Genomic DNA, 25,576 nt, shown 5'->3' with positions numbered 1-25,576 from the left:
TACAACATTTAAAATTAATACAGCGCTTATACTTATGGTTCCTTGAACTTTAATATTCTTACTATTTATTTTATTTTCAATTTGATTATTTATTTTTATTATTACCGTTACTTCTTCCTAATTAAAACTTAAATAAATTTGTAACTAACCAGCAGTAATTTAAGTATTCTTTTTCTTTTTTTCTTGATATATTTAATGTACACGCTGCAAAACATCATATTTAAAATTGTTTCCCCGTCTCATTTCAATCACATAAATATTTAACTGCTACTGGATAATTGGTACTGTGACGATATCCAACTGAATCCATCCCAAACTGATTTGATCGAGTACGAGTCAAACGAGTTATTGACGCTCGGCGTTCAACCGTATAAAAATGAAAGTGTTTGAATTTCTTCAAGCAAGTGTAACGCTTTGCTGACCCTTTTCTCTACACAATTCCTAAACGAAAAGCAGTTTATTCTAGTATTAACCAACACCGAGTCATAAAAAGCATGATCTCCCCAAATTGTCAATTAACATGTATACACGTGTATACGCATGTGGTAGTATAACCAACAGCAGCAAACTAAAAATCATACGATACGGAAAGAAAGCAATCCTTTCGCTCGTTCTAGTCTAAATAAAAGTAAAGGCTTTCTCGCATCGTTACACGAAAGGTAGTATAAATGAACACCCCTTTTCTCCACAGGCGGTGCCTCGAAAACTACCCACCGGATCGATACCAAAAAACTACCCTTCGCACCCAGACTTCTTCCGCGTGTAAAACTCCCCGAAAGCGCACAGGCCGCGACATCTGACACAGCAAAACTCTACCGAGCGCGCCGTGAAAACTCTACCGGTCACTAAGCTCGGCTCTTCATTGTAACAGTCGACCTTCCACCGGAGGCCCCCCCCCCTCCCCTGCTGTTTCTACCATCTCATTGTAGTCAAGTATAGCTCCACCCGGAGCACACGCACAGGGTACCAAAGCTGCTGTGGTTTTACAACTGCTCGGGGACAAACATGTTCGAGGAGGAAGAGGAGGAGGAATCGCGTAGCATCTACGCGTCGCTCCCGATCTCCTCTCGGTGAAGTGCCGTCCACCGATATGACGAACCAAAGAAGCCACTCGACAGTGTAATCACAGGCTCATAGTGCTAGGACCGAGTGTCTTATCAATATATGGTCTCATCGGGGTGTGGATTGATAGGACGCGCGTTGGGTGACAGACGTGCTCTCGTGGGTGCTTCCCCGTTGTGAATATGCCGGCGGTCCAGTCAACTCTTTATCATACTCGCGACGTGAGTTAATGTCCGATGTCTCTCCTACGGTGTAACAGACTCGTACGAAGTTAGAGTGTCCTGGACCTCCCAACAGCTGCAGGTATATCGTCCTTTACCCCCAAGTATACGTATGTGTGTATATGTATATACACCTGTTTTTACGCGTCTCATAATATCTCCTTTAACTTCCAGCATCAGTGTATATGCATATGGACCTTTCTCTTTATCCCTGCGTCTCTCCTCCTCCGCGTTCGTTTGCGTGAAATTACATCTCTTTGCTCACTGCTTTTGTTTTTCAACTTTCTCGGCTTTCACCTTGCGAGGAACTTTTTTTTTTTTTTTTTTTTTTTTGCTTTTCTCTGCAAGTTCTTCAAAAATGCCCCTTCCTCGTTTTGACTCGTTCCGTTGATCGAAGAGCCAGAGTCTCTCTCATCTCCTCGGTCGTTGCTTGTTGCATTATTTTACGGTTTACTCTTTCACCTCGAATTTTTTCTTGTTCGCTTTTTTTTTTTTTTTTTTTTTTTTTTCACAGCGATTTTTCTCGCTATCAAAAACCACAGCAGTTATAGACTGTTTTATTTTTCTTTTCCTCTGTTCGCCCAATGTTTTCGGCTTCTCTTTCAAAGTCTATTCGACGCGGCTGGTGTTGACGTTCAGTATAGTGTTTGATCGGTGGTACATTCAAAGCGATGTTCAATAACGCGTGTACATGTATTCCTTTACATTATCAGGTATTGTGTTTCGCAACTATAGATTACATGATAAATTGTTTTTTTTTCCTTCATGCAAACGCTCGTTTGTTTTAATTGAAACCAAAGAAACTTCAGACGAACGAGTGAATTCCCACGCGATTAAAATCATAAAAAAATTAAATTAACCGTAGGATCAATGAGACGATGGATTGTTGATTTCACAGGGAGCGAAAGTATGTCGTTTGATCGTCGAGGGCGAGGGAGGCAATGATTTAATTTGATGGATTTGAAGCGTACCACTCCAAGACCGGAAGGAATGCCTCTGGACCCGGTTATCCAAGAAGCGACAAATGAGGCAACCATCACAGTGGAACCAGGCGCGGCGACCCAAGTGACGGAAGCCGCGCCGAACAATTACAATCCACCGCCGCTTTATTATCACGTCAACGTCCTGCCGTATCAGCCGTCCGTCTCGGGTGTCGCTGACAGAGGGGCACCACCTTCGTACGAAGAGGCGATCGATCCCAATGGTACGAAATAAACCAACGACAATTTTTCGAAAATTGCTCCTCTCCCGCTGTATAACGAGGTGGTTTTTTTTTTTTTGCAGCTCCTCCCCCTTCTTATGAATCGTTGTTCGGTCGCATGAGGGAAGCCCACAAGGGAAGGAAGGACATATTCGACTTTTTGCAAAATATACTAATCATACTACTGGGCACAAGTGAGTAATACCGGTTTACCGTTTTTATACGTGCGATTTTTGGCACTCGGTAATTCCCAACTCTATTTTTCACAAAGATTTTGCTGTTAACTCGTTAATCCTCTCAAACACATCGAGTTTTTTAAGTTTATTTGTTTTATCTATACGCAGCGAGGTGGTGTACCTAGTGTTTTTTTTAAATATTTTTAACGAAATTATTAAATTAACATTTATTTGTGTTACAATAGTTTAAAGCAATTCAGATGTAAATAATATTATGCACATCGAGAAATTAACTATCAAGAGCTATAGAGTTTTTTAATAAATTATTTTAATCGTTGATTGACTGTTTAAATTTCTTTCAGTTGGACTTACGATATTTTTGGGTATTACAATTGTAATTCCGATATGTATGATGGTTGTCGGTGGACTTTATCTGTACGACTGTCCTCAAGAGGAATACATTCCTATTTTTTTATTAGTCGGAGGTGGCTTTGGAATATTAAAACAGCTGCTTCAATTGTCCTCGAGAATACAGCATAGTCGCGAAGAACAAGACGAAAATAGGATAACACAGACCCCTACTCAAAAATTAATTAACATTTTTTTACTTATGTGGTTTACGTTTGGTAAGAAACATTTTCTGCATGACTTTATGATAGCTTCTTATTGAACCAGTCACAATTTATTTTTGATACGATTTCAGGAACATACTGTGTTTATAAGGAACATGAACCAAATTATGACCCGTCGCTGGGTAAATATTGCAATAAGACAGTATATTTATTTGCATTCTGGTCAGTTACCGTATTCTACAGTGCGTTCATATTTCTACTGGCTTTCGCTTGTATTTTCACATGTGGAAGCTTACTAGCAAAGTAGGAGTTTTTTAATTATTTTACAGTACAAATTTTTTATACCTATAGAATTACAAAAAAAAAAAAAAAACTTTTTTAACAACGAAACAACCGGTACTCTCAGAAAATTATATGACAACTTATAAACATTTTTCAAAATTTAACTGTTTATTTTTGTTTTTGTCCATAAAAAAATAAAAGTCGTAGAAAATCATAATTCTAGCGTAATCAAGTACAGGCAATTTAAAATTGATTTTCAATCATTGTAAAAAAGTTTTTTTTAAGAGTTAAAGACAATATTGAACAACCCAACAACAATAAAAAAATTCAGTGTTAAAGATAACTTATAGTACCTGAGACGCTTTCGTATTAAAAAAATTAATGTTAATATAATAAAATTTTTTAAAAGTATTAATTAACGATTTTAGTATTATAGATATGTTACTCTATGTAGTATGTTATAAAATATGATATATAGTAGTATTTGATTTATTTATTTTTTTCAATTAATTTCATTATTTTTTCAAAATGTCTCAAAATAACATATCTTGCTGCATACTAATTATATCACTTACTTTAAAAACTATGCTTTTTATGAAAAAAAAAAAAAAAAAAAAAATGAACACACTTAATAAGAGATTACGACAGAGTGTCTCAGGTACAGAATCTCAACTCAAATACTGCAACTCATAACCAAAAGTGTACATTTCAAGCAATATATATTTTATTTCCAATAGCATAAGACAAGACTTACGTATGGGTGGAATCGACGATTAATTTCAAGAAAGTGAAGCTGAATACCTATGTAGTTCACTAGCTATTTTGCTAGTCAAAATGCGTACAGATGTATATAGTAGAAATAGGTGTACTTGTAGCGATTTTTACATGTACGTCGGTATTAAGTCACGAAAGACTGCATACTCGGTGCGCGGTTTTAAACAACCTTCCTCTCACACTTACACACCTTCATCGTAATTAGTCTTATTTCTCGTTGCAATGGGTTCGTTTTTCAAAAACCTTGTGTTTCATCTTATATAAATTTTTACCTCATTGTAAATTTTTTTTTTTTATTTATAAAATATTATAGAAGCATATTGTAAAAAACTTGGGCTTCGTTTGAAACCAAGTTAATTTCAGAACGTATCATTGGGAACCAAAACTATTTATTGAGCTTTACGTCTTTTAAAGGCGAGATATACTTAAATAATTTGTATCGCCCGAAATCTGCGGAACAAACATATCCATCTGTATTTTATACATGCAAATCCGAAACTTTCTAAAAATTAATCTGACGAAATTCAATAAATTCGACTAAATTTGTTGACATGTAGTTTATGAAAGTACCGTAAAAGGAAAAAAAATCGTATAATTTATGTCTTCCGTTTTATTATAAAATGTTTTCGTAGCCCGAGGAAGAAACAAAAAGAAAACGTTTCTCTTTCCTTCGAATTTCTCGATGACGAACCGAGTGAGTGCCAATTTCATTGCAAACTTATTGTAAATAATTATCGATAGTAATGAGTGAAATCCAAGAATGAATGTAGAACCATGGATTCTGTTAATAATTTAAACGGTTAGAATTGAAGGGTATATGAAATTAACACCAAATTTGAATATATCCACGTATTTCCGGCACATGTACGTTAAAATGTACCATATATATTAAGAGAAACTAACATGTCATTAACTACAATGTTTGTAAAAGTTATTAACTTCGCAAATCAAACATCATAAAAAATTGTCATTTCACATTTGCTATAATTTTTTTACTGGTATTAATCAACGAAAAATAATAGTTAATCATTCAAATATTATGATAGTTTTTGTTTTTGTTTATTCGTAGTGAATTACAATTACTATGGATAAATTAAAGTAAGGATTAGTGAAAATTACAAAAACAAAAAACAATCAAGAATAGAACTTACACGAGGAAAAAGTATTGAATCCAAAACTGATGGTCTTGTGACTTAATTTTGCTAAATAATCATGGTGTCAATTAACTTAAACTATATTGACACTTTTGTTTCTTAGAGAATTAAGACTACATGAGAGAGGTTTGCAAGTCTTCCGTTTAAAAAAAAAAGAATTTACAAGTTTCTGACACTTTTATTATTTACTTGTTTCCAAAGCTTAAAAGGAATATTCGATCTATTTAGTTTCAATTTAGTAGCAACGTCAAAAGTTTCTTAGAAATTGTGCCTAGTTTACTTAAAGGAACTGCAAATGAAAACAAGTATGATAAACTTGAAAAGTTTATTACTTGGACAGGTTCCATTTTTTTTTTAATTTTAACACAATTACGAAAGAAAATTAGCGGTGTTGAATACAAAAATATCGATGTAGTAGAAAAGAGAATTATTTCACTCATTATTAATTTTTAATTCGTTAATTTGTATTTTTGTATGCTTATAATAAGAAATTGTCAATTTAAAAAGGAATTTCAATAAATATCTTTAAAAAGTTTTATTAGATTTTGATTGTACAAGATTTATTTCTCTTCTAAAATGATTTCATTTAGAGAGATCCAGGAAATTCTTATGTTTAGTGAACAGAAACGTTTAACTTTCATGTATAAGTAATACTAAATTGAATATACTTTTGATGTTATCATCCCGATTGTATTATATAAATGTATCAAAATTTTTGACATAACCAGCATTATTGTTAACTTTCGTTCGTTAAATTTTTTATTGATATTGTGACAATACAGAAGTACTAAAAAATGTAGTTGTAAGTACTCTTTGATATTTTTAATTGACAAAAACTCTAATAAAACTAATAAATAAAAAAATTTCTAGTGAACTTTTTGATTAAATATATAAATTAAAACATGTAATTTTTTATTACGAAATTTTAAAATGTATTCTCATGTTGTACAAGAGTTTAGTATTATTTTTGTGTGAGATAACTCGAAAATTTTTGTATGAAAAAAGTAACTTTATTTCTGTAATATAACAATGACAGCTTTAGCCAGTATATTTATCTCTATTTATACAAAAATAATTACAGCGAGCGATCGTTAAATATGTATATTACGTTAAATAAATGGCTTGAAACAAACGTTTTTTCTATTTGTCTGGCTAATACATTAATTATCCTGAACTCTTCGTTTCATCAGATTTATTACATTGTTTTTTCAACAATTTTTCTGTACCGTTCTTTCAAATTTATTGATTATCCAAAAGTTAAAAATGTTCTTTTAATGGTACCCAATTTCAAGAGTATAATTTTTAACTTAAGCAAAAATGCCGAGTAAAACTAAAAGTAAATATTTATATTTTTAGTTTTTGATCACGTAAAGGTGTAATCATAAAAATATACTGCTCGTTTTGCGCTTTGCACGCACAAAAAGCAATAATCCATCAGAGATAGTTGTCATCGTAGTCCCCACTACTGCCTCCCCCTTCCTCTCCTTCGTCATCGAACGAAACGTCATCCTTTTTTAGATACTCCTCCGCACGATCGTCCGGCTCATCGTACTCGCACACGTCGCTGAGTGACTCCTCGGACACCTTCGAGATGAGGAAAATTCGTTTACTAAATCTTCGTTTTTCAATCATACCAGATTTAATTTTTCAATTGTAACACACGATCAGATACTTGGGGAAAAAAAATATTGTACCCTTACACGAGTTTGTAAACCAATCCGATGTACATGAATTTTCTATACACGTATATACATTTAAAATACAAGAGGAGCTTCATGACAGAATTCAATAGATAAAAATGTCCCTCCGCACGATACTTGTCAAAAGCATCAGTATTTAATGTTGATTTTATTATTTTTCTATTCCACCAATATTGATACAATCAAAAATCATTTAATGAGTACATCATAAGTATAGCTTTGTGTGTACCTCTTCCTGAAGCGGCATCGGATCGGGCGGTAACAGCTCCGGGGCGTAAGCGGTGACGCAGCGTGCGCGCCACACCGAAGCGTGTCCCCTTCTCAGGGGCGCTGGTCTTCCTTCCAAGCTCTCTGCTATTCTCGCGTCTTCGGCCTCGTATTCCTCCGCAGCCTCTTCCTTCACAAGTATATGTATTTACGTACGCAGGTGGAGGATAAACCGGATAACGATGTGTATGGAAGTTAAGAGGCTCGGCGCTCGGATAATTTGGCGAAACAAATTACGTAGGAAGGACAAGGGAAGCTCAGTATCGAGTGCAGTTGGTGAGAGTATGGTGATAGCACTGATATCAAATCTCTAGTTTTTTTTTTTTTTTTTTTTTTCATGTGGGGATAGTAAGAAAATCAGGTTGCGTTGTATAATTTGTTCGTAATTGTTATTGCGTTAGGATTTCGTCAACAGACGAAAACAATTGTTTGGATGCTGAGTGATTAATTATCGTAAAATGATACAGCTTTTCGATGTTTCACCAGAGGTACTTTGAGCTGTCTCAATCGAGGAAACTTTGGGATATTCGAAGAAAAATGTTTTTTTAACAGAAAGACAATGAATTTAGTTTCTATGAGTGTTGAGATGTTGAAAAAAATTTTACTCTTTTTTTAAAAAAGTCTATTTTGAAAAAACACGCATAACTATAATTGAGAAAAATGCAGAAAATCAGGCTTTGATAGTTAAAAACTATGATTTAATATTTAGTGTACGACAAAATAAATAACAACAACCCCATTATTAAAAAAAATAGAAAAACAAAATTTATTTGTTTTATTAGTAATTACAGCTGATTGACTAACTCATTTCTGACTTTTTTTCACATTTGAAAGCTATTTACAGAGAATATAAATTAATCTAATCTTTTGCCAGCAATAATTTTAAATGTAAAATTTCTTTCATTCCAATGTATATTAAATCCTAATTTATGCTACTATTTAAATGTTATTAAATCAACCACCCTTGACAGTACAACTGAATTAAATTATCTGAATGTAAAACAAAAATATAAGTTGTGGAATCGTGAAATTGTATCATATTTTAAAAAATTATTCATTAGATAAAATAATCAATTCAGCTCACCCTCAAACTTTCATCTGTCTCCAAAGCGTTATCATCCACTTTAGAAACAAGTGCATAGTAACCGTGCTGTAGGCTAGAAGTGCCGAATACGAAGCAACCTCGTCCTACCGGCTGCGAATTGCAAATAAACTTTTTACTCTCTAAAAATCATTAAAAAACTAGTATCATTTTGTAAAACCCCTTACTCTTATAGCGCTAGAAAATTATAAAAAATTCTTAAATAAATATGTTCATCGATCGGTAACAATAAACCATGAATTAAATTTTTTCATCATAAAGATCGATCCCATAACACCTTAAGAATTTATTCAGCGATAGTCGCTATTCGATGACCCAATTATTGCACTTCAGTAACGTTTCTCGTTTCAATTTAAAGAAATTGTGTCATCAGTGCGTAAATATTATCAAAAGCATGCCTCAGTAGAAAAGAATGAAATACCTATACCTTTAAAAAACAACTCAATAATCGATATATATGAAAAATTCAACAAAAAACTCTTGTTATGATTTATAAAATTAAAAAAAAAAATTAATAAAAAAAACGTATAAGTAGAAAATATTGACCAAATTAACGTCCCAAAATCCATGGAATCGATGCCGGTTATGAATCATCTGTCCGGCTCCCTGCATGCGATCGAGGATCCAAGTACCGTAAAACTTGCTTCCCGAGCTCGCGTACGTGTAAGTACCGAGGCCGTGGCGTAAACCACTTTTCCAGTTTCCCTCGTACACGTCACCGTTGCGATAATGGTAGGCCCCAAAACCGTGCCTCTCGTCCCTTTTCCACTCGCCTGTATTATTCATATACGTTTTATACATGGCGGTTTTTTTTTTGTTTTTTTTTCAACGTCTCACCTTCGTACCGAGAGCCATCGGGATACAAAAAAGTACCACTGCCGTGTTTGACATTGCGTCGCCAGTCACCGTCGTAACGTGGTCCAGCTTTGAAAACGTAAACACCTCGACCGTGTCGCGTACCCTCGCAGTACTTGCCCGCATACGTGTCGCCGTTAGGCAGCACAGCCTTGCCGTAACCGTGGCGCTGACCTGCCTTGTTGCGCTCACCCTCGTATAACTTTTTTTTTTTTTTTTTTTTTTATTCGTTTGGATTTAATTTTTGTGTGCTTTTCATACGCATCTACACGCTTAATTTTTCTTTTTTTTCTATGAGGTAACAACTTTTAAGCACTTTACGATAATGACTCACGTTAGTGCTTGTCTCGTCATAGAAAGATCGGCAAAAGATTGATGGAGAGAAGAGAATGTAAAATCAGAGTGAGATTGGCATTGTTTTCGACAAACATCATCGGTGAGAGTGTGACGCCAGTCAATGGATCCGGAGATTTAATCGGTCGATCGTTCGGGAGGTAATTGAAATTGTTACGTATCAATGAAATCGCGAATTACTCGGCACAAATAATGGAAACTTTTTTCGACGACTCCCATTGTGTAGCGATGACGCGTGTTTCAACTCGCCACGTAAATCGATCGTCATATATCATCGCAGGTACATCGGATACTCATGTTTGGCAATGCGACAATAACCACTTTTTTTTTAATAACCAGGCTGCCAACGTCAATGGTATACCTAAACGCTCTTTCTTGCGATCTGCTGACTCATCGAGACTAACTTGCTCCAAGCCTAATTGATGCTCGAGACGTTCGTAGATTAGTTGGCTCGCCGATGGCAAGATTTGGACCGAGAGCTAAGGTAACTCAAAAATAATATACGCATCGTCTTAAGCCGCGATTGAGCCAAACAATGTTTCCGACGAGGGAGCGCGTGTTAAGTGGCAGCCACGCGAAAACAAACTCGCGTCCAATTAATTTGATTACGCGTTTTTTCGCTCCCTATCGCCGACGCCGGCTGCGATTATCTCTCGCGGTCTATATTTTCCGTCTCGGGGCACGCAAGTACGTCACACGGGTCTTTCTTTCTTTCGCCCGCGTCGAGTGGAAAGAGAAAAAAAAAAAAAAAAAAAAAAAAGTAGCGCGTGATTGAAAGTTCAGTTGACATTTATCGCGAGAGAGTATACGCGGATGAACAACTGCGCGTTTTATGTAATGCCGCTCTTTCCATTCGAAAGCGGGCAGTCGTGACATGATGCGCTCTTCGAGGCTTGACAATGACAAAAGTTCAAAAGCATTAGGAACGCGTGTATGTCCGAATGATTCGTTATCTCGCGCTACGCCGACAATATTCATAACCTTTGCGCGGGGAAAAATCATCGTTCGCTACTACGACTCTTTCTTACTCTGAGCAGAGCGTACCCGTACTTACCCCTAATGGATTTTCCGGCTCGGTTGGTAGGGACTCGGCCTCGTACTCGTAAGACTCCTCTTCGCTCATATTGCCCCGATGACGGTTTTGGGTGCGGCGACTCTGGAAACAAGCCGAACGCCTTGAACTTTGTTGGTGTTTACGGGGAACAAAAGCACCCTTGCGCGGTAGAGATTTTAATGGTGTGTTGGGGCGAAATCAGCAATAACAAAATTTATTTAGTGTTTTTTAAAATAATTTATTATTAAATCGATAATTATTCATGAGATACGATTTTTACAATTTTTTCCACAGCTGTGACTTAGGTTTATTTACAGAGAAAAACTCGTATACGTCGAGTGACTCTTAATTTTGAGTGGTGTAAAATTAAAAAAAATAATAATAATAATAATTCCAATAATATCAAGAAACTTTGCATACTCTTTTACATATATATGATTGTTATAAGATGAGTTACAATAATTTTGTTTCAATGAAGATTGTAATAATTTTGAAATGCTTGAGTTACTTAAAAGTTTATCCATCACTGAAACTAATTACAATACTGTACAAAAAACGCCATTTAAAAAATTTTTATTGCGTGAGAGTACTTAATACAGGAAGTTTAAAGACGTATACAAGTATAAAGATTTTGTTTCATCAATCAAAAAATTCGAAGGGAATTAAATTAATAGTATCTTTACCTTTCATTATTATAGTTAACTTAACATACACAGCGGATTCCTATTTGGAAAATTATTCTATCATGTACATCGTCAAAACGGTACTTGTGTTTATTCTGTAACACACAAGCTTAAACAAAGTAAACTAATCCTTTGAATTTTTGCTTATAAATTTGCTATGAAAAAAAACTCACCAAAACGATGGCTTATCGTGATCGTATAGCCCGAAAGCTTGGAGGGTCTTGAGAATCTTGCAATTGAATGCGTATTTCTTTTTACAAAGGCAAACATATTGCATCCTAAAATTCAAGAAAAATGTTGTTAGTAGACACAACTGTTGTCCATAACTGCGAACCGTTTGGCGGGTATCCTTCTGCAGCCGCAAAACTTAACTTTATTTTCCGGTTAAAAGACCAATGAGAACTTGCTTTTCCTTTTCCTTCTTTCTTACGGTATCTAGATTTCTCTGCTTCCAGTTGCTTTTGCGCAGTTTAATGGGACGTGAACCAACGTATCTTCCTATAACAGAGGAGTGACAACAAAATATAAATTTTTAAGTTCGCATTTTTAAATATTTATAAATTTTTTTCTCAACTGCTATCACAGTAATGGAGTTAGAAAAAGTATAAAAGCTTGCGTCACGCTGTAAATTGTTTAAATTTCAATTTCAAGATGTGAAACACTAAGATTAAGATGTTTTTTTTATTGATTTTTTTACTGGTGTCTTTAAATAAATATAAGTTTTTTCATACATTTCAAACGCTCAAGGTGCATCACTTTGCTTGTAAACGTATAAACCAAAAGATCTCGCTATTACGAAACTTTAATAATTACGATGTCATATTAATACTCTATTTTCTTATTTATGTAAGTCACTATGTCGCCTGTAATTTGTTGTCTTAACTACTAAGCTCAGCCACGTGAGACTAATACTATCAAGTAAAAAAAAAAAATCTTGTCAACAAATAAAAATAATAATAATGCAGGAAAAAACGTCTATGTAACGGTGAGTTAAATAAAGTTATTTTAAATACTTAAGTTTTATTTTCAAAACAACACAATACATAACTTTCGTAGAAATTTATAAACTTAGCTTCGTGTATACATGTACTCGAACATCCCACACGCAGTGTTGCTATTAAATATACGTTTTATTAATAGTCAAAAATTCTACATGCCTAATAGGATTTAGCGTAGGCGTTATCCCTCCCCTTGTCGCCAAGCCACTCCGCCAGCTTTATACCAAAGGCAAATCTCGGCGAACTTTCCCACGATCGATTAAACGCACATTCCATCTAAATCCCCAATGTTTACATTTAAAATAAATTTAACTCTGTATGAGGTGTAAATATCACTTTAGATAACACGTTATTGCAACTATAAAAAAATGCTACATAAAGTTTTCTTGGATGCAAGGTAAATGTAGCTGAAACGTTTAGTCGATTATAGCTGTAAAAGCATAAAATGTTGTACCAATTATGACGTTATAATGCTATTTCAAATAATACAAAAGTTCTTTTTAGAATGAAAATTTAATATTTAGTGTGCCGTGGATCAGCAGTGTAAATTTGATCAAAGGGAACAATCTTGCCTCTGGGCTCGACCGTCAAATAATCATATACTCGACGGGAGCCTCAAGACAAGCGCTCACCTCACATATCCGTTCGTTTGTTCATCATTTCCACAGCACAACTCTCGGTAGGAAGTGAATGCAAACATTTCTTTTGAGACCAAAACACACGCGTATTTTCTTTTGTACCGCTGAAATTAACTCCGACTCAACTATTTTTTCTTTGTTCTGACCGTTGTGACGTTAATTTTTCTTTTATATTCCTTTGCAGGCAACTTGTTGCTTGTTATGAAAGGCATGGGTCAAAGCGTATATTTGCGGTTTGAAACAAAAAATATGGATAAACAAAGAACTCAGATGAGTGACGACCAGTAAGATTTTTAACGACTATTTTTTTGGGCAATAATCATAAATTTCTTTTAACTCGAGAACTTGCAAAATTTAATCAAATTAATGTACAAAATTAGCTAGAACTTTAAAATATTTAGGTAGCTGATTGAAAAATTAGAATTAGAATACAGTTTTTAATTATTATATTTTACTTGGAATTAGTTTTTATTGTAATTACGAATTTAATGTGATTTGTAACTGAAATACAAATCATCAAAATTAGTAAAAAATTCAGTTTCAATATTTATTTCATCAAGATGTAATTATAATATTAAGAAAAGTAATTATAAGAGCTTCAAAAATAAATAAAAATATTTCAAACATTCTACGCCATTTTAATAGAAATAAATGATATTTGCAATATCTATGTTTTTAATATGACATTAATAAAAAAAAAATTAAATTCAAGTAAGATCACGGGTAAAATAATTTATTAAAAAATAAAATTTTATTTCTGTACTGTAACGTACGATATGCAAGGCATATCTTTCCCACGTAACAGTACTGTTATTATATTTCATATCATAAACTTAAATTTATTGAAAAAAATAAAAGGAAATGTAATTTCAAGTATGTGAGCCAAAAGTATTAGTATAGTACAGTAACTGATTATTAAGAATTGGCTTATCGTCTATACTTTGTTTCATATCACTGAAAAATATGCGATACACTTTTAAAGATTTTCACAGATATCGTATCAAATCTCTGATTGAACATCGCATGTACGTACTTTTTTATCGTATCATCGATAAGCTGTAGTTTTGAAGTGGATGAAATGCTCAAATGTAACAAAATTTCTAATAATTCAACGCCTTTTCAACGAAAAATGATTATTCTTTAGCACATTGTGGTATGTGAGGATGCTCATACGTTTACTGAAACTACTTGTTATGTCGGACTATTCAGGCTCGTACTACTGCTTCTTGTTTATTTTTTACATCGAAGTATATGTTTATAAAAAATTTAATAAGCTTAAAACAATTTTTTTTATAGTCATAATGTTTATTTCTTTTAAAATGTATTTTAAAATCATTTAAAATGTGTATGATGAATTCTTGAAAAAATAAAAAATCCTACTTTTTTGTACCTTTTTCGAGTTTCCTTTTTCATATTCAAAAAAAATTTTTTTTTTTAATTAACAGATAATAAATCTTTTTTTTTTTTTTTTTTAATTAGATCACAATTTTATATAGTGTTCTTAGATAAACTACTATGTTAGAACTTCCTTCTTAAACAATTACACACCTTTCGTAAAAATTCATTAAGAAAACAGAAGCTCGCAAAAGTTCAAAAATTCGATTTTAATATGACTCTTTTGCTTGTTAATTTACTTGGATATTTTCCAAACTGAATTCAACGCTACTACAACCTGATACACATTCACAAAGAATGCCATCAACAGCCGGAAGATTTTTTTCGTGGTATTTGTGTATCTCAGAAAAACAAGCGATAAATTTATTACATGCGCTTATTTGAAATAATAACTGGTGCTGATGATGCTTCAAAAGAGTGGGCGCGTCACGTGGAATGTGACCAACAAAAAAAAAAAAAAAAACGAATTTGAGAAAAAGAAATGTAGGACATGCGAAAACTGGCAAGTGGATCTTGGTAGTCATCTCCTAAGAATAACACGGGACTAGTCAGCCGTTTTTTTCGTCAGGTTGATATTTTGTCAGTTTATGGTATTTCGAATAGAAACATGGAAAAATTGAGTCATCTTGTTATTTTAATGTAGAAACTTCTTCATTGCTCGATTTTATATTTATATGGTAAATCTGTGTACTGAGATTGATGAAATTAATAACTTTGGAGACTGACTACTGAAAGTTCATAGTTTGTGAAAATTGTTTAGTATTTTCGAGCTGTTGACTTATATTTTTACCAGTATTTTAATTAACTTATTAAAAATTATAACAATTTAAACAATGTTGAATGATATAATGTAGCTTAAAATTTTCATTCTCTCTTTTGATCGTGAATGAAAGTGGTAGGACAAAATTAAACTTTAAAAAAAGAGGACGTTCTATTTATAACCACGAACTTGTTTTCACGAACTAAAAATGAACTCGGTCATTTAATTTTTTTTATACGGTACTGAGTAAATGTGTCATCGACCTCTATTATTAGGTATCGTGAAATCATCAAAACTTATATGTTCAAATGTGATTTAAAATAACTGTTATTTCTATTCTACATCAATTCAAGTAAAAATTTACGCTTCCTCGAGCTCTGTGAATATTGTAGTATAGATTTTTTTTATTCTTTATTGTAGTATAAATTTATTTATCTAGTGTGCTATTGAGCACTTGTACGGCTGATTCTATCTCTGCAGAGTACAATGCGCACAGATGAGGGGAAAAGTACGGGTGCACAAACATATATATGGGCAACTAGTTTCCTTCGTACTTTACCCACTTGATTTTACTTTTAAGAATCTCAAAACCAAATCATTATTTTTCGGATGAATAAATAAATTATAGCGGATCGCAACAAAATAAAAAAACAAAAATGTAACCGAGATACAGATGATTCAATACCCAGTAAAGTTACTCGACGATAAAAAAAAAAAAAAAAAAAAAAAAAACGTATAGCGTGTAGGGGAGTCTGATCATTGCAATCACTGACCCTTTGTTCGACGTAATTTACTTTACAAATGCAACGATGATTCAAAACACATTCTATTGGGCTTATTTGATATCGATTCACACGGGACAAAAGTAACGAAACTACATGATTCCTACGACGACAAGATCCATCAGCACATCAGCATAATGAGTTTCGTTCTCTCTAAACGCGGAAAAAAGCCAAGAGGAATACAATGCCCTTATCTCGAGCTCCTATCAGTCACATTAGCCGCCCTCCCCCTCCACCCCAGCAATCATCTCTGCGCTGTCATCATAGCAATTATACTATCCGCAAAAGGCACACACGTGTACGTATCTCGAGTGAGTTAGCCAACATAAAATATAGGCGCAAGCTGGCGTCTGGCTCTTATACTGAACCGGAGTTCTCGAGTGTCGGGGCCTACAGGCGCCCACGATAAGCTGCGAGGGGCAAAAAAGCAGTACAGCTAACGTATATATACATGGGTTGTTCTCCCGTAACTCTTTTAGATCAACTTCAAAATTTGCTCTTATAGTATTTCTATGTAGTTGAAACGGTAATTCACACCTAAAGCGATTTTACAAGAATGTATAGTTTACGTGCCTATTTAAATACGCTTAATGGTCATTTCTATAGGGGAAGACCGTAGTTTTTGTGCAAAAATCAAACACTTTGCAACTTAAGAAATAAACCTCTGATTTGGACAATAACGATCGTGCAAATCGTAGGACAAAACGTATGACGGCAATAATCCGTGATAACTGTAATTGATAACGCGTGCCTACGCGTAAGTTTGGCAAAATAAGTTACAAATTTTTTATCGGAAAGAGCTTTCACGATATTAAAATGGAATTGGGAACACGGATGATGGGAACCGACACTCTGACTCTCTTTTCGAAGTTTTCCTTGCGAGCGAACGAGGTAATAATGTAATAATATTGGATTAAAAGACAAAGAAAGCTTGAAACTTTTACCTTGTTCGATTTCATTTATTTGCGAGTACACGCGAGGCCCCGGACGCAATTTGAGCTACAGATACGGAAGAATCACCCATATTTATACTTACATTTACGGAACGTCCGTCGCTCTTGGCAATCAAACGCACCGAGCGCGGAAAGCACCACAATTATATGCATGAACGAGAGATGCGCGTTATCACTTTACAGTCGACTGTAAAACATACCTACTCGTTGTAGGTACCTATACGTATATAACGTACACGAACTTGGGTGGCTTGGCGATAGAGCCGATTGGTCCCTTGTTACGCAGCAGGGAGGGACGCTCGTACTTCCACTTTCCCTCTCCGCCCTCCTCTGTCACGAGTTCAGTGTATACACATGGTCTTGCGCGCGCCCTGACTTCAAATCTCGTTTAGCATACACAGACGCATGTACTGTATAGGCAAACATACGAGGAGGAGGTGGAGAGAACAAGTGTAAGGGTAGGGGGTTGCTGAATGAAAGTGGCCGCACGCACGTTGGTGGGACGCACTTGGTCGCGGTCAGTCAGACTCGGAAGTCTAGTACTTGCACGACAAGCGGTAATATCATTAAAGCAAACGAGTCACACCCCCACGCGTGTACCTGTGACCCTTTGCACCCGCGCGACGACGAAACGATCGGCTGGTTGTGCGGCAGCTGATACTGATTTTTTGGTTCGTTAAACTTTGCGCGCGCGAGTAGAGAAACGACAATCGGTTGACGCGGTGGTACTTTGGACAACTGCAAGAGCGATCGAGTTCAAAGTTTTTTTTCAATATTTTTTTTTTTTTTTTTTTTTTTTGTCTCCCCAAGACTATATAATCAAGAGTGACATTTAGTTTCATCCGACGGTCGCCGGATCTGCTTTGGAGACAAAGGGAAGCGGACGGAGGGTTGTAGCTGGATCGCCTTTCGAGGGGCTTCCGGTAAGTTTGAAACATTTTGATGTTACTAACGGAATGTGGTGCTTACTTGGTCCGTTTTTGAGTAACTCGCTTGAACTAATACCCTGCTTTGATGTTCGTGAAATTTCATCGGATTTTTCTTTGTGTGTATCAAAATGGACTGAATTTGAAAAAAATGGCCTACATGCAACATAACGTTCTGGAAGCTGACATTACATTATTGTCATTGGAAATGAAAAAATATTCATTATTTATTAAAACTTACGGAAATATTTTAAGAAAACCTAAACGAAAAATGGTTGCGAAATATGCAAGACTAACAAAGAGGCATTTTTTACTGTGCAACAAGTTGTATTCCTATTTAAATATGCAATAGGAGGCACGACCATTTAGTTGCGTTGCCTTTATAAAATTCTCTACAAAACTTTGGGTTTCGTTGAAATTATTTCTAACCGTTCTTTCTTATTTGAATATTTGAAAATACTTGCAATGCGTTATTATCTGCAACACATGGTAATACAATAACGATTAAACGCGAAAGAAATAGAAGTTTATCCTAGTAAAAAAACAAATACGTTGATTTATTAAATTTTTAATATTAATGTTTACTGTAAAAATCATTAACAAGTTTTCATAAATAAGTTGCATGGTAGAAATGGCAAAATTTTCTTTATAAAAGTTTCTCAAATTTAATTTTAATAATAAATTTTTTTACTAAATTTAATTTCAATAGAATAAGAATTGTTTTTTTTTTTATAATAAAATTTTAAAAAAAATTATTCAAGTTTTCGATGTACATAATTAACATAATTAATAATTTGCGTACATTAATAAATCAGTAAATAAAAAAAAAAAAATTATGTGAATAATTTCATTCCAATCCAATATAGTGATTAATTACGTATTATCAAGTACCAAAGTATTTTTACTGTTGATACCATTAAATCAGAATAACCAGAGTTTAAAAATATCCTGTAATTAAGAACATTGACGCTATACAGATAATGAACAATCTGTATTACTCATAAGTCAAAATTGCTGCAAGTAATAACTACAATCACTATCGAGAATTAAAACAACTAACCGATAGTAAAAGTAATTCGTCGCAATGATGTGACAAAAGAAAATCGTGACACACTGTACAGTTAATTTACACAATTACATTTTTTTTTTTTTTCGTGTTTTTATATTACTGTGAATCGCTACTACTTCAGAAACAAAATTTCTTAATCGTCACACTTTCTTCGCATGACTGTATTTTAAAAACACTTTATCCAATGTCACGTTAAACAGAATTTTTCATTTGTCACGTTTTCTCCGAGTGTACGCGACGTACGATTAGATAATAATGGATTTCGTAATCATTTTCTCCACAAAAGGTGAAAAAACCATTTTGCAAATTACAAAATCCATGTCAACCATTTGGTTAAAAATTAGTACATAAATCTTTAAATTACCTTCGTATACCAACTCAAACATTTAAGGTAGTCACTACAGCATCTACAAGTGCGTAATAATCCAAAAATGCTTCAAGATGTTCATAAATTTTAATATGCGATATGCAATTTTAATTTTTTACCATCGAAACTACAGTAAAAATTGGGATGTGGAGTAAGTAACAATGATTATTTCATACGTTACAATAACGTATATTTTAAAATTAACGTAACATTTACCGAAGAACTGCGGTAACTATTCCCTAATAAAAAGTTTTGTATTGCAAATAAAATTTTTTATACTTCCCTTTTATACTATCCTATAATATGAAAAACTCATGAGATGTTATAGTTTCTAAATAATTCAACTTTTTAATTTTGCCAGTTTTTTTTATAGCGGAAAAAAAATTACCGGTGTTTTTACAGTAACAATTATAAGAGATTAAAAACAAATTTCCAAATAAATTGAAAAAATGACTTCCGTATCGTGGTAAAACCAACTAAAACCAACTAAAGTAAAAACCAACATCCCCGTAATTGTCACGGTGAAAATTCCTGCAGCAACAATTAGAATGAACGTCGCGATAATCTATTGTACCACGCGCCACCCGACGAAACGCTATTTCAAGTGGTGCGTGAGCTTGCAAAAATCTCGCGAGCCCAAACTTGAAGATAACGTCGTCTTCGTCATCGCGCGGGGAGCACCCAAATCCGTATAGCGTCACGCAACGAAAATCAGCTGTGCGACTCTATCGAATTCCACGGATACTCGAGTATAGGTATTCGCCGCTTGGCCGAAGGGGATCTCGCGGATAGGCTCGCGGACCGCGAAAATAGCCGCACGTTTTTTTTCCCCTCTCGGCCGGTGAGTCTCTCCTACATAGCTCGAACCTTTTGATCGCGCCATCGGCCCAATCGCTGGCGCCGTCGCGCTTTGCTGGCTGCGCTCATGTAGAGGCGCCGGCTTGACACTGTCGCCTGCCTGCACTTTTTTTTTTTTTTTTTTTTCTGCCGAGAGATAATTGGATACCCCGCGCGCTCGTGTCACACTTTCGAGGAGGGAGAATGGCTTGGTTTTTCTTTTTTCTCCTGGATTTTTATTCGGCGGAAGATGAGGAAAATCGCAGCAGTGGATGCACCAATACTTTGAGCAATTTTGTTTCCTCGCGGCGAGAGATCGCTTTCGCAGCTCATTTTTGTTTCGTGCACGCGCGCGTCGAGCTATTGTTTTAATAAGGAAAAATTTGAGCACTATATTATATTACTCTGGTCGCGGGGTGTGAGGTTTTTCCTCGTGCGATTCATCGCGTGGAAATCTAAATTTAACATAAACATCGAGATTTACGATTGTTTTCCCGTCTCATTGGTTCTTTCGTAAATCAATGTGTTGGTCACAGAAAGACGGAAAACAAATTTTTTTTTAATCTGAAAAATACCGAGTTTTTTTATTACAAACTATTAAAATAAGTCTCCCATTTGCCATGGGTATCTAACAGGATTCAAACAACAGTAGAACTTGTCAATTTCGATTAAACAATTAAATCAAGTCAGATTAGAGTCAAGCAATTAAAAATAAGAGAAAGCCAAGTTAGTCACAGTCTTGTGTTGATGTACTATCAACCTATTTAACAACCTACTTAACAAATCTATATAATCAACAAAAAAAGTAAACTATTCTGGTAGCAATATCAGTATACGAATGGCGACCGAGCTGTAAGCCCACAAAATTTATGTTCCAGATAACAAAGCCCAACGAGCGCGTCGTCGATAGACTCCAGCAACAACGACAGACGGAGAAGGAAAAGATATACTTGTATACTCGCAATGGGGCAGGAAAAACAACAAACTCGGACTCTGCGAGTCTCGATTGGTGCTTGGATCGTGGTAGGGACGGCACTCGTGTTGGGCAGTATCGTCCGGAGCTGCGATTGCGCGCCTACCGTTGGCTCGAAAAACGCGTGGCACGACTACAACGACGTCCCCGCGGCCCTCCTCGGTGCAGCCTGCGACCCGGAGACGGGCCGGTGCTGGGACTCGCTGCCATCAGTCGCGCGAGACAACTACCTCGTCGAGCCCAACAAGCTCTCCCACAGGTACACACTCGAGGTTTTTTTTTGTCACGTATAAGAAACGAAAGCAAAACAACATAAATCGCCGCTTTTGCGCAACGGAAAATGTTACGGGGATCCCGCCCAAAGTACGCTTGGAAATCGATGATAAGGCGCGAAATACCTCGTCGTTCCGGCTTGGATTTTTCTGTTTTAAACATCCACGCGATCGATGTCGGCTGTAAACGAACGATATCGAGCTAATGGTTTTGGGGGAGAAAAAAAGAAGCTTCCTTGTGGGTGTCGGTTGAAGAAACTTTAAAACAATTCACCGTCAGTTAAATCCCACCCTGGAAAAAAAAAAAAACAACGCACCAGTTCAAGGAAGAGCAACAAACAGCGCAACGAAAGGTAAAAGAAAAAAAAGTTGCAACCGCTCGAGGTAACGTATCACTCGAAGAATTTTTGAGTCTTCGCACGTGTGACATACGTAGAATAACGCGGTAGAGTAGGTCTGACCTATGAGCGAGCAAAAGGGGCTCGACCCACTCTTTAACCCCAGTACGAGGTAATTATATAATCTAATAAGTAAAGCGTAGGCGTGGATATAAGGTACAGGTTTTTCGTTATTCTGCAAGTGTATAATATATACCCTATATATAGTTCCTGTGCCTACGTCAGGCAGCAGCTTTGGACTTTGGCTCTAATCCGGCTCGAGTAGCTCGACATCCGGTGTGTGAACAGAAGGACTCTCTTTTTTGCGTTGTCTTTCATTCGTGCGCTTCTTTACTCTCCCCCAACTGATTAAGTAATTTGTCGCCGTTGTTGCGCGTGAAAACGAAATCGCGCGGTCGGTACTGCCAATGCATATACAAGTGAACGAAGATTGGAAGAAAATACTTGATTGTTTGTTCCAATCGTGAAGATGGTTTAGGTTTTATATGCTGCTGTCCAAGAAGATATATTATCCTTGAACGGTAGAAGCTGGAAAATTGGAGTTACATTCAAATACTTATTGGGCTTTGACACAAAGATAAAAGAGTTTTTGATCGTGACTAATGCTGACGTTGGCTTTTAAATGTCACCGTAGAGTATATATGTATAACAAAAGGAATTTCATTTTTTTAAGATGAACTGTTTTTTTTTCTATGATTTTTCATTGTTTCATTTAAAGCACGCGATGAAAAAAAATGATGATTCCGAAGAGATGTGTGATTTTTCCAAACTCAAACGTGAATTTGAAGTAAAAAAAAGCATAAGTAAATTTTTTTCAAAGCTTGAAGCTGCACATTAGGATCAAAATTCGCTTTAAAACGACAAATAGACGAAACTTTTTGCTCAAACGAATAGTGGGAAAAATAATTTTTTTTTTTTTTTTTTTCAGAACGCAACCGATACACGTGAGAGCCGCCCAAGAGGCAACGGACACGCTTCTTCGGGAACAACTACCGGCTAATCCCGCGGATTACGTGTCGAGTGTGAGAGGCCGGAGTAGAACCAGACACTCGAAGAAAGACACGTTCATGTCGCGCGGATGGGGCGCTGGGGGTATGCCCTTCTCCGTGCTCTCCATGAAGCCCCGAGCCAACAACCACTCGTCGTCTTCCAGTGAGTTTTTTGTCAAATGTAACATATCAAAGAGGCACTGGAGTGATGTACTTGATTTTCAAATGGATGTACATTTCTAAACAGCTCCCACCCAAGGGGAGACGAGCAAAAATGGAGAATCGGTAAGTAAAAACGGTGCAGGCGATTCTCCGGCCTTGGCACCGCCTACGACTGGACGGTCGGGTCCGTCCAACAGCAGCAACTCGGGACAACCCAGACGCCACTACTCCATCATACCCCAGCTGTTTATATCATACGGATGGGGTCCTTCGGGGAAGTAAATTCAAGAGAGAAGATTAAAAAAAGGAGAAACGAAAAGCATGTTGTGTATGGTCTTGGAACTTGACTCGTTTTAAGCATTGAAAATGAATTTTTTCGCGTGGATAAATGCATGAAAGATTGAGTTTGATCGTTATTGAAGTAATAGATTTTATGAAATGATGTAGCCAAAGATGTATTCATTGTTACAGAAGAAAATATGTTAGTCGTCAATAAATATATCAGATAATGGTTTATGAATCTTCAAGAGTTGCGATTGAACTGATCCAGCATGATATCGTTGCGCACTTTGAAATGGCACTTGTTACATTTATTATTTTTGTGTACGGAGGAGGTTCTTCTTGCGAAAGCGGTCCAAGTAAACTCAATAACTGAGAGACACGTGAGATTATTGGTTGCATCTCGTAATAAGAACATTAACAGTATTTTTCGTCTAGGCATAGGAGATATTTTAATGAAAATATTTAAAAATTGTGTGTCGTTAGTTTAATTTGCTAGGCATTTGTAAAAATACACTTCGTTTTTCTTTTAAATTCATTCTACTACTACTTGTATTTTATAACTGTTAGTTTGTTACATTATTTAGTATGACTGTTACGTTCATACAATTGTGATACTTTTGTTCATTTATTTATTCATGTTATTATTATAGTATCGTAATTAGAAAGAACTTTGAAAAACTTTTAAGAAGTTGTGAGTACTAAAGTTTATTTTCTGATTTTTTTGTTAAATAATTATCAGAATTTTTACTTTCGGTGATAATTAGTTGATTTTATCATTTAAAAATGTTTACTTTTAGTTTAGATTCTTTATGTTTTTAAAATAGTAATCTTACAGTTGAGATTTTATAAATCAGTAGCTTGTTATTAAATTATTCATCAATGTTTTGTAAATTTTGTACTTAATTTCAAACAATTTTAGTTTTATTTAAAGTATTGAATTATGAAGCATTATATTGAAAAAAATAATGGTAGGAAAAAAACATAGTAAATACACATATGTTGGTTTAGCCTAATAAATTTTTTTTTTTAAGATATCAATGAGTAAATTTTTGACTTACCATTCATTTCCTTCATAGCTCTAATGAAGTCTTGTGGATCCTTGAACGATACAAAACCAAAGCCCTTCGTTTTGTTTGTTCTTTTGTCACGAATTACTTTGGCTCTCTGGAAACTGGAGAACTTGCTAAAAACACGAACAAGCATTTCATCGGTAACATCGTTGCCCAGATCACCACAGAATATTCTAAAATCATCGTCTTCCCACTCCATCAACGAAGGATCTTCCCACGTTTGTCCACCAGCCATTCTGATGATTTTTTTGTTCTTTTTACCTTTGCCTTTAGGATGTGACTCTTCAGCATTAGCATTTGCCATAATTGAACTAGCTTTGCCTTGACTAATAGCCAACTCTGCTGCTGTACTGACACCTTTTGCTTTTGGCTTCTTTTTCGAATCATCATCTGGTATTTTGGTATTTATAATCTTCTCAATTATTTCAGGATGAATAATCGGTGCTACTGGAGTAGATTCATAAGTTTTAGTTGCTGCAGACATCGTTGCCTCTATCAAGTTTGGTATGTAAGGTGTAGTTATTTGTGCTGGAGATGAGTAAGTTGCAACAGAAGTTACTGGACCTGGAGAAAGTTATTTTTGAATTAAAAAAAAAGCTGCAAAATAGCATTATAAGTATTCAGACAAATTTTACTTACCTTGCCTTGCAACTTGAGCTGGTACCATAAGTGGTAGTGCTGGTGGTGGTGGAGGTGGTGGTGGAGGAGGAGGAGGAAATCCTAGCATAGGAGGAAAGGCTAATGAAGCAGCTGCTGCAACTACAACAGGGGATGGTTCGTGCTGCTCCAACTGTCTGGCTACAGTATTGTAAGTATTGGATCCAATGACAGGCCTCATCCCTGTCGATACTTGTCCTCCAATTTCGGCCTCAAATCTATAGTTGCAGGAAAAATTCAAGAGTCATACATTTTAAGATTAAGCTCAGCAGAAGGCACTTAATTCGCATTTTGGAATTTTAAGATTGTAAGATTGAGGTTATACGTCCTTACCGACTCATTTCGTCCTCCATCTGCCTCAATTTCACGTTTGTATCCATGATGTTCTGAAGAAGTCAAATTTAAAACGCTGTGTCTATTCGCACCAAATCCACGTAATTACGTGGATATAAGGTTAGGAATTTTAAAGAAAAATGCTACTTTTTCAAATGAAGTATGTCCACGTAAAGTGAAGTTCGCGTTCGGGTGCCCAATGGGCACTGCCCATGTCACACAGCCGAATGGTTGGGTGTGCGAAATCGAAGACCTAAC

The 25,576-nt window shown here is 35.4% G+C and overlaps 4 protein-coding genes across 5 annotated transcripts; 2 read left to right on the top strand and 2 right to left on the bottom strand.

Annotated features, from left to right (window-relative positions):
• The first annotated feature begins 1,006 nt into the window (after positions 1 to 1,006).
• Positions 1,007 to 5,885, top strand: LOC106636549 (uncharacterized). The gene is made up of 6 exons (XM_014348948.2): positions 1,007 to 1,365; positions 2,182 to 2,487; positions 2,568 to 2,678; positions 3,023 to 3,286; positions 3,364 to 3,535; positions 4,252 to 5,885. The coding sequence occupies exons 2-6, from the start codon at positions 2,238 to 2,240 to the stop codon at positions 4,289 to 4,291; spliced, it is 837 nt and encodes a 278-aa protein (XP_014204434.2). The 5' UTR covers positions 1,007 to 1,365; positions 2,182 to 2,237; the 3' UTR covers positions 4,292 to 5,885.
• Positions 5,886 to 6,876: 991 nt separating this feature from the next.
• LOC106636501 (radial spoke head 1 homolog) lies at positions 6,877 to 10,843 on the bottom strand. Its single transcript, XM_014348899.2, has 6 exons — positions 10,775 to 10,843; positions 9,349 to 9,568; positions 9,058 to 9,284; positions 8,494 to 8,604; positions 7,372 to 7,539; positions 6,877 to 7,026 (listed from the first exon to the last, which is right to left on the bottom strand). Exons 1-6 carry the CDS (start codon positions 10,841 to 10,843, stop codon positions 6,877 to 6,879), a joined length of 945 nt encoding a protein of 314 aa, XP_014204385.2.
• Positions 10,844 to 10,991: 148 nt separating this feature from the next.
• On the bottom strand, positions 10,992 to 25,572 carry LOC106636676 (uncharacterized). Of its 2 annotated transcripts, none has more exons than XR_016293066.1 (5): positions 25,319 to 25,572; positions 24,968 to 25,203; positions 24,317 to 24,892; positions 11,631 to 11,955; positions 10,992 to 11,552 (listed from the first exon to the last, which is right to left on the bottom strand). XR_016293066.1 is itself a non-coding variant. In XM_014349162.2 (5 exons), the coding sequence occupies exons 1-4, from the start codon at positions 25,363 to 25,365 to the stop codon at positions 11,831 to 11,833; spliced, it is 984 nt and encodes a 327-aa protein (XP_014204648.1). In that variant the 5' UTR covers positions 25,366 to 25,572; the 3' UTR covers positions 10,992 to 11,735; position 11,830. The 2 variants fall into 2 exon arrangements, 1 of the variants encoding a protein (XP_014204648.1); XM_014349162.2 differs by having other exon boundaries at positions 10,992 to 11,735; positions 11,830 to 11,955.
• Positions 21,058 to 23,490, top strand: LOC106636679 (uncharacterized). The gene is made up of 3 exons (XM_014349167.2): positions 21,058 to 21,414; positions 22,754 to 22,977; positions 23,062 to 23,490. Exons 1-3 carry the CDS (start codon positions 21,146 to 21,148, stop codon positions 23,256 to 23,258), a joined length of 690 nt encoding a protein of 229 aa, XP_014204653.2. The 5' UTR covers positions 21,058 to 21,145; the 3' UTR covers positions 23,259 to 23,490.
• Positions 25,573 to 25,576: the final 4 nt, after the last annotated feature.

This window comes from Copidosoma floridanum, unplaced genomic scaffold (genome assembly GCF_036245765.1).
Source record: "Copidosoma floridanum isolate Cflo_tuat_1 unplaced genomic scaffold, Cflo_Japanese_pri ptg000019l, whole genome shotgun sequence".
In the NCBI taxonomy this organism is placed as follows: domain Eukaryota; kingdom Metazoa; phylum Arthropoda; class Insecta; order Hymenoptera; family Encyrtidae; genus Copidosoma; species Copidosoma floridanum.
This window is presented reverse-complemented; position numbering and strand designations above follow the sequence as displayed.

Excerpts from the sequence above, each read along its gene's own strand:
- LOC106636549 (XM_014348948.2), top strand. The coding sequence starts at position 2,238 with ATGGATTTGAAGCGTACCACTCCAAGACCGGAAGGAATGCCTCTGGAC. Across the intron at positions 2,488-2,567 it reads AGAGGCGATCGATCCCAATG|CTCCTCCCCCTTCTTATGAA; the intron begins GTACGAAATAAA and ends TTTTTTTTGCAG. Across the intron at positions 3,287-3,363 it reads ACTTATGTGGTTTACGTTTG|GAACATACTGTGTTTATAAG; the intron begins GTAAGAAACATT and ends ATACGATTTCAG.
- LOC106636501 (XM_014348899.2), bottom strand. The coding sequence starts at position 10,843 with ATGAGCGAAGAGGAGTCTTACGAGTACGAGGCCGAGTCCCTACCAACC. Across the intron at positions 8,605-9,057 it reads GATTTTGGGACGTTAATTTG|CCGGTAGGACGAGGTTGCTT; the intron begins GTCAATATTTTC and ends TGCAATTCGCAG. Across the intron at positions 7,027-7,371 it reads CGATGCCGCTTCAGGAAGAG|GTGTCCGAGGAGTCACTCAG; the intron begins GTACACACAAAG and ends CTCATCTCGAAG.
- LOC106636679 (XM_014349167.2), top strand. The coding sequence starts at position 21,146 with ATGGGGCAGGAAAAACAACAAACTCGGACTCTGCGAGTCTCGATTGGT. Across the intron at positions 21,415-22,753 it reads CCCAACAAGCTCTCCCACAG|AACGCAACCGATACACGTGA; the intron begins GTACACACTCGA and ends TTTTTTTTTCAG. Across the intron at positions 22,978-23,061 it reads CAACCACTCGTCGTCTTCCA|CTCCCACCCAAGGGGAGACG; the intron begins GTGAGTTTTTTG and ends ATTTCTAAACAG.
- LOC106636676 (XM_014349162.2), bottom strand. The coding sequence starts at position 25,365 with ATGGATACAAACGTGAAATTGAGGCAGATGGAGGACGAAATGAGTCG. Across the intron at positions 25,204-25,318 it reads ATGGAGGACGAAATGAGTCG|ATTTGAGGCCGAAATTGGAG; the intron begins GTAAGGACGTAT and ends CTGCAACTATAG. Across the intron at positions 24,893-24,967 it reads AGCTCAAGTTGCAAGGCAAG|GTCCAGTAACTTCTGTTGCA; the intron begins GTAAGTAAAATT and ends AACTTTCTCCAG.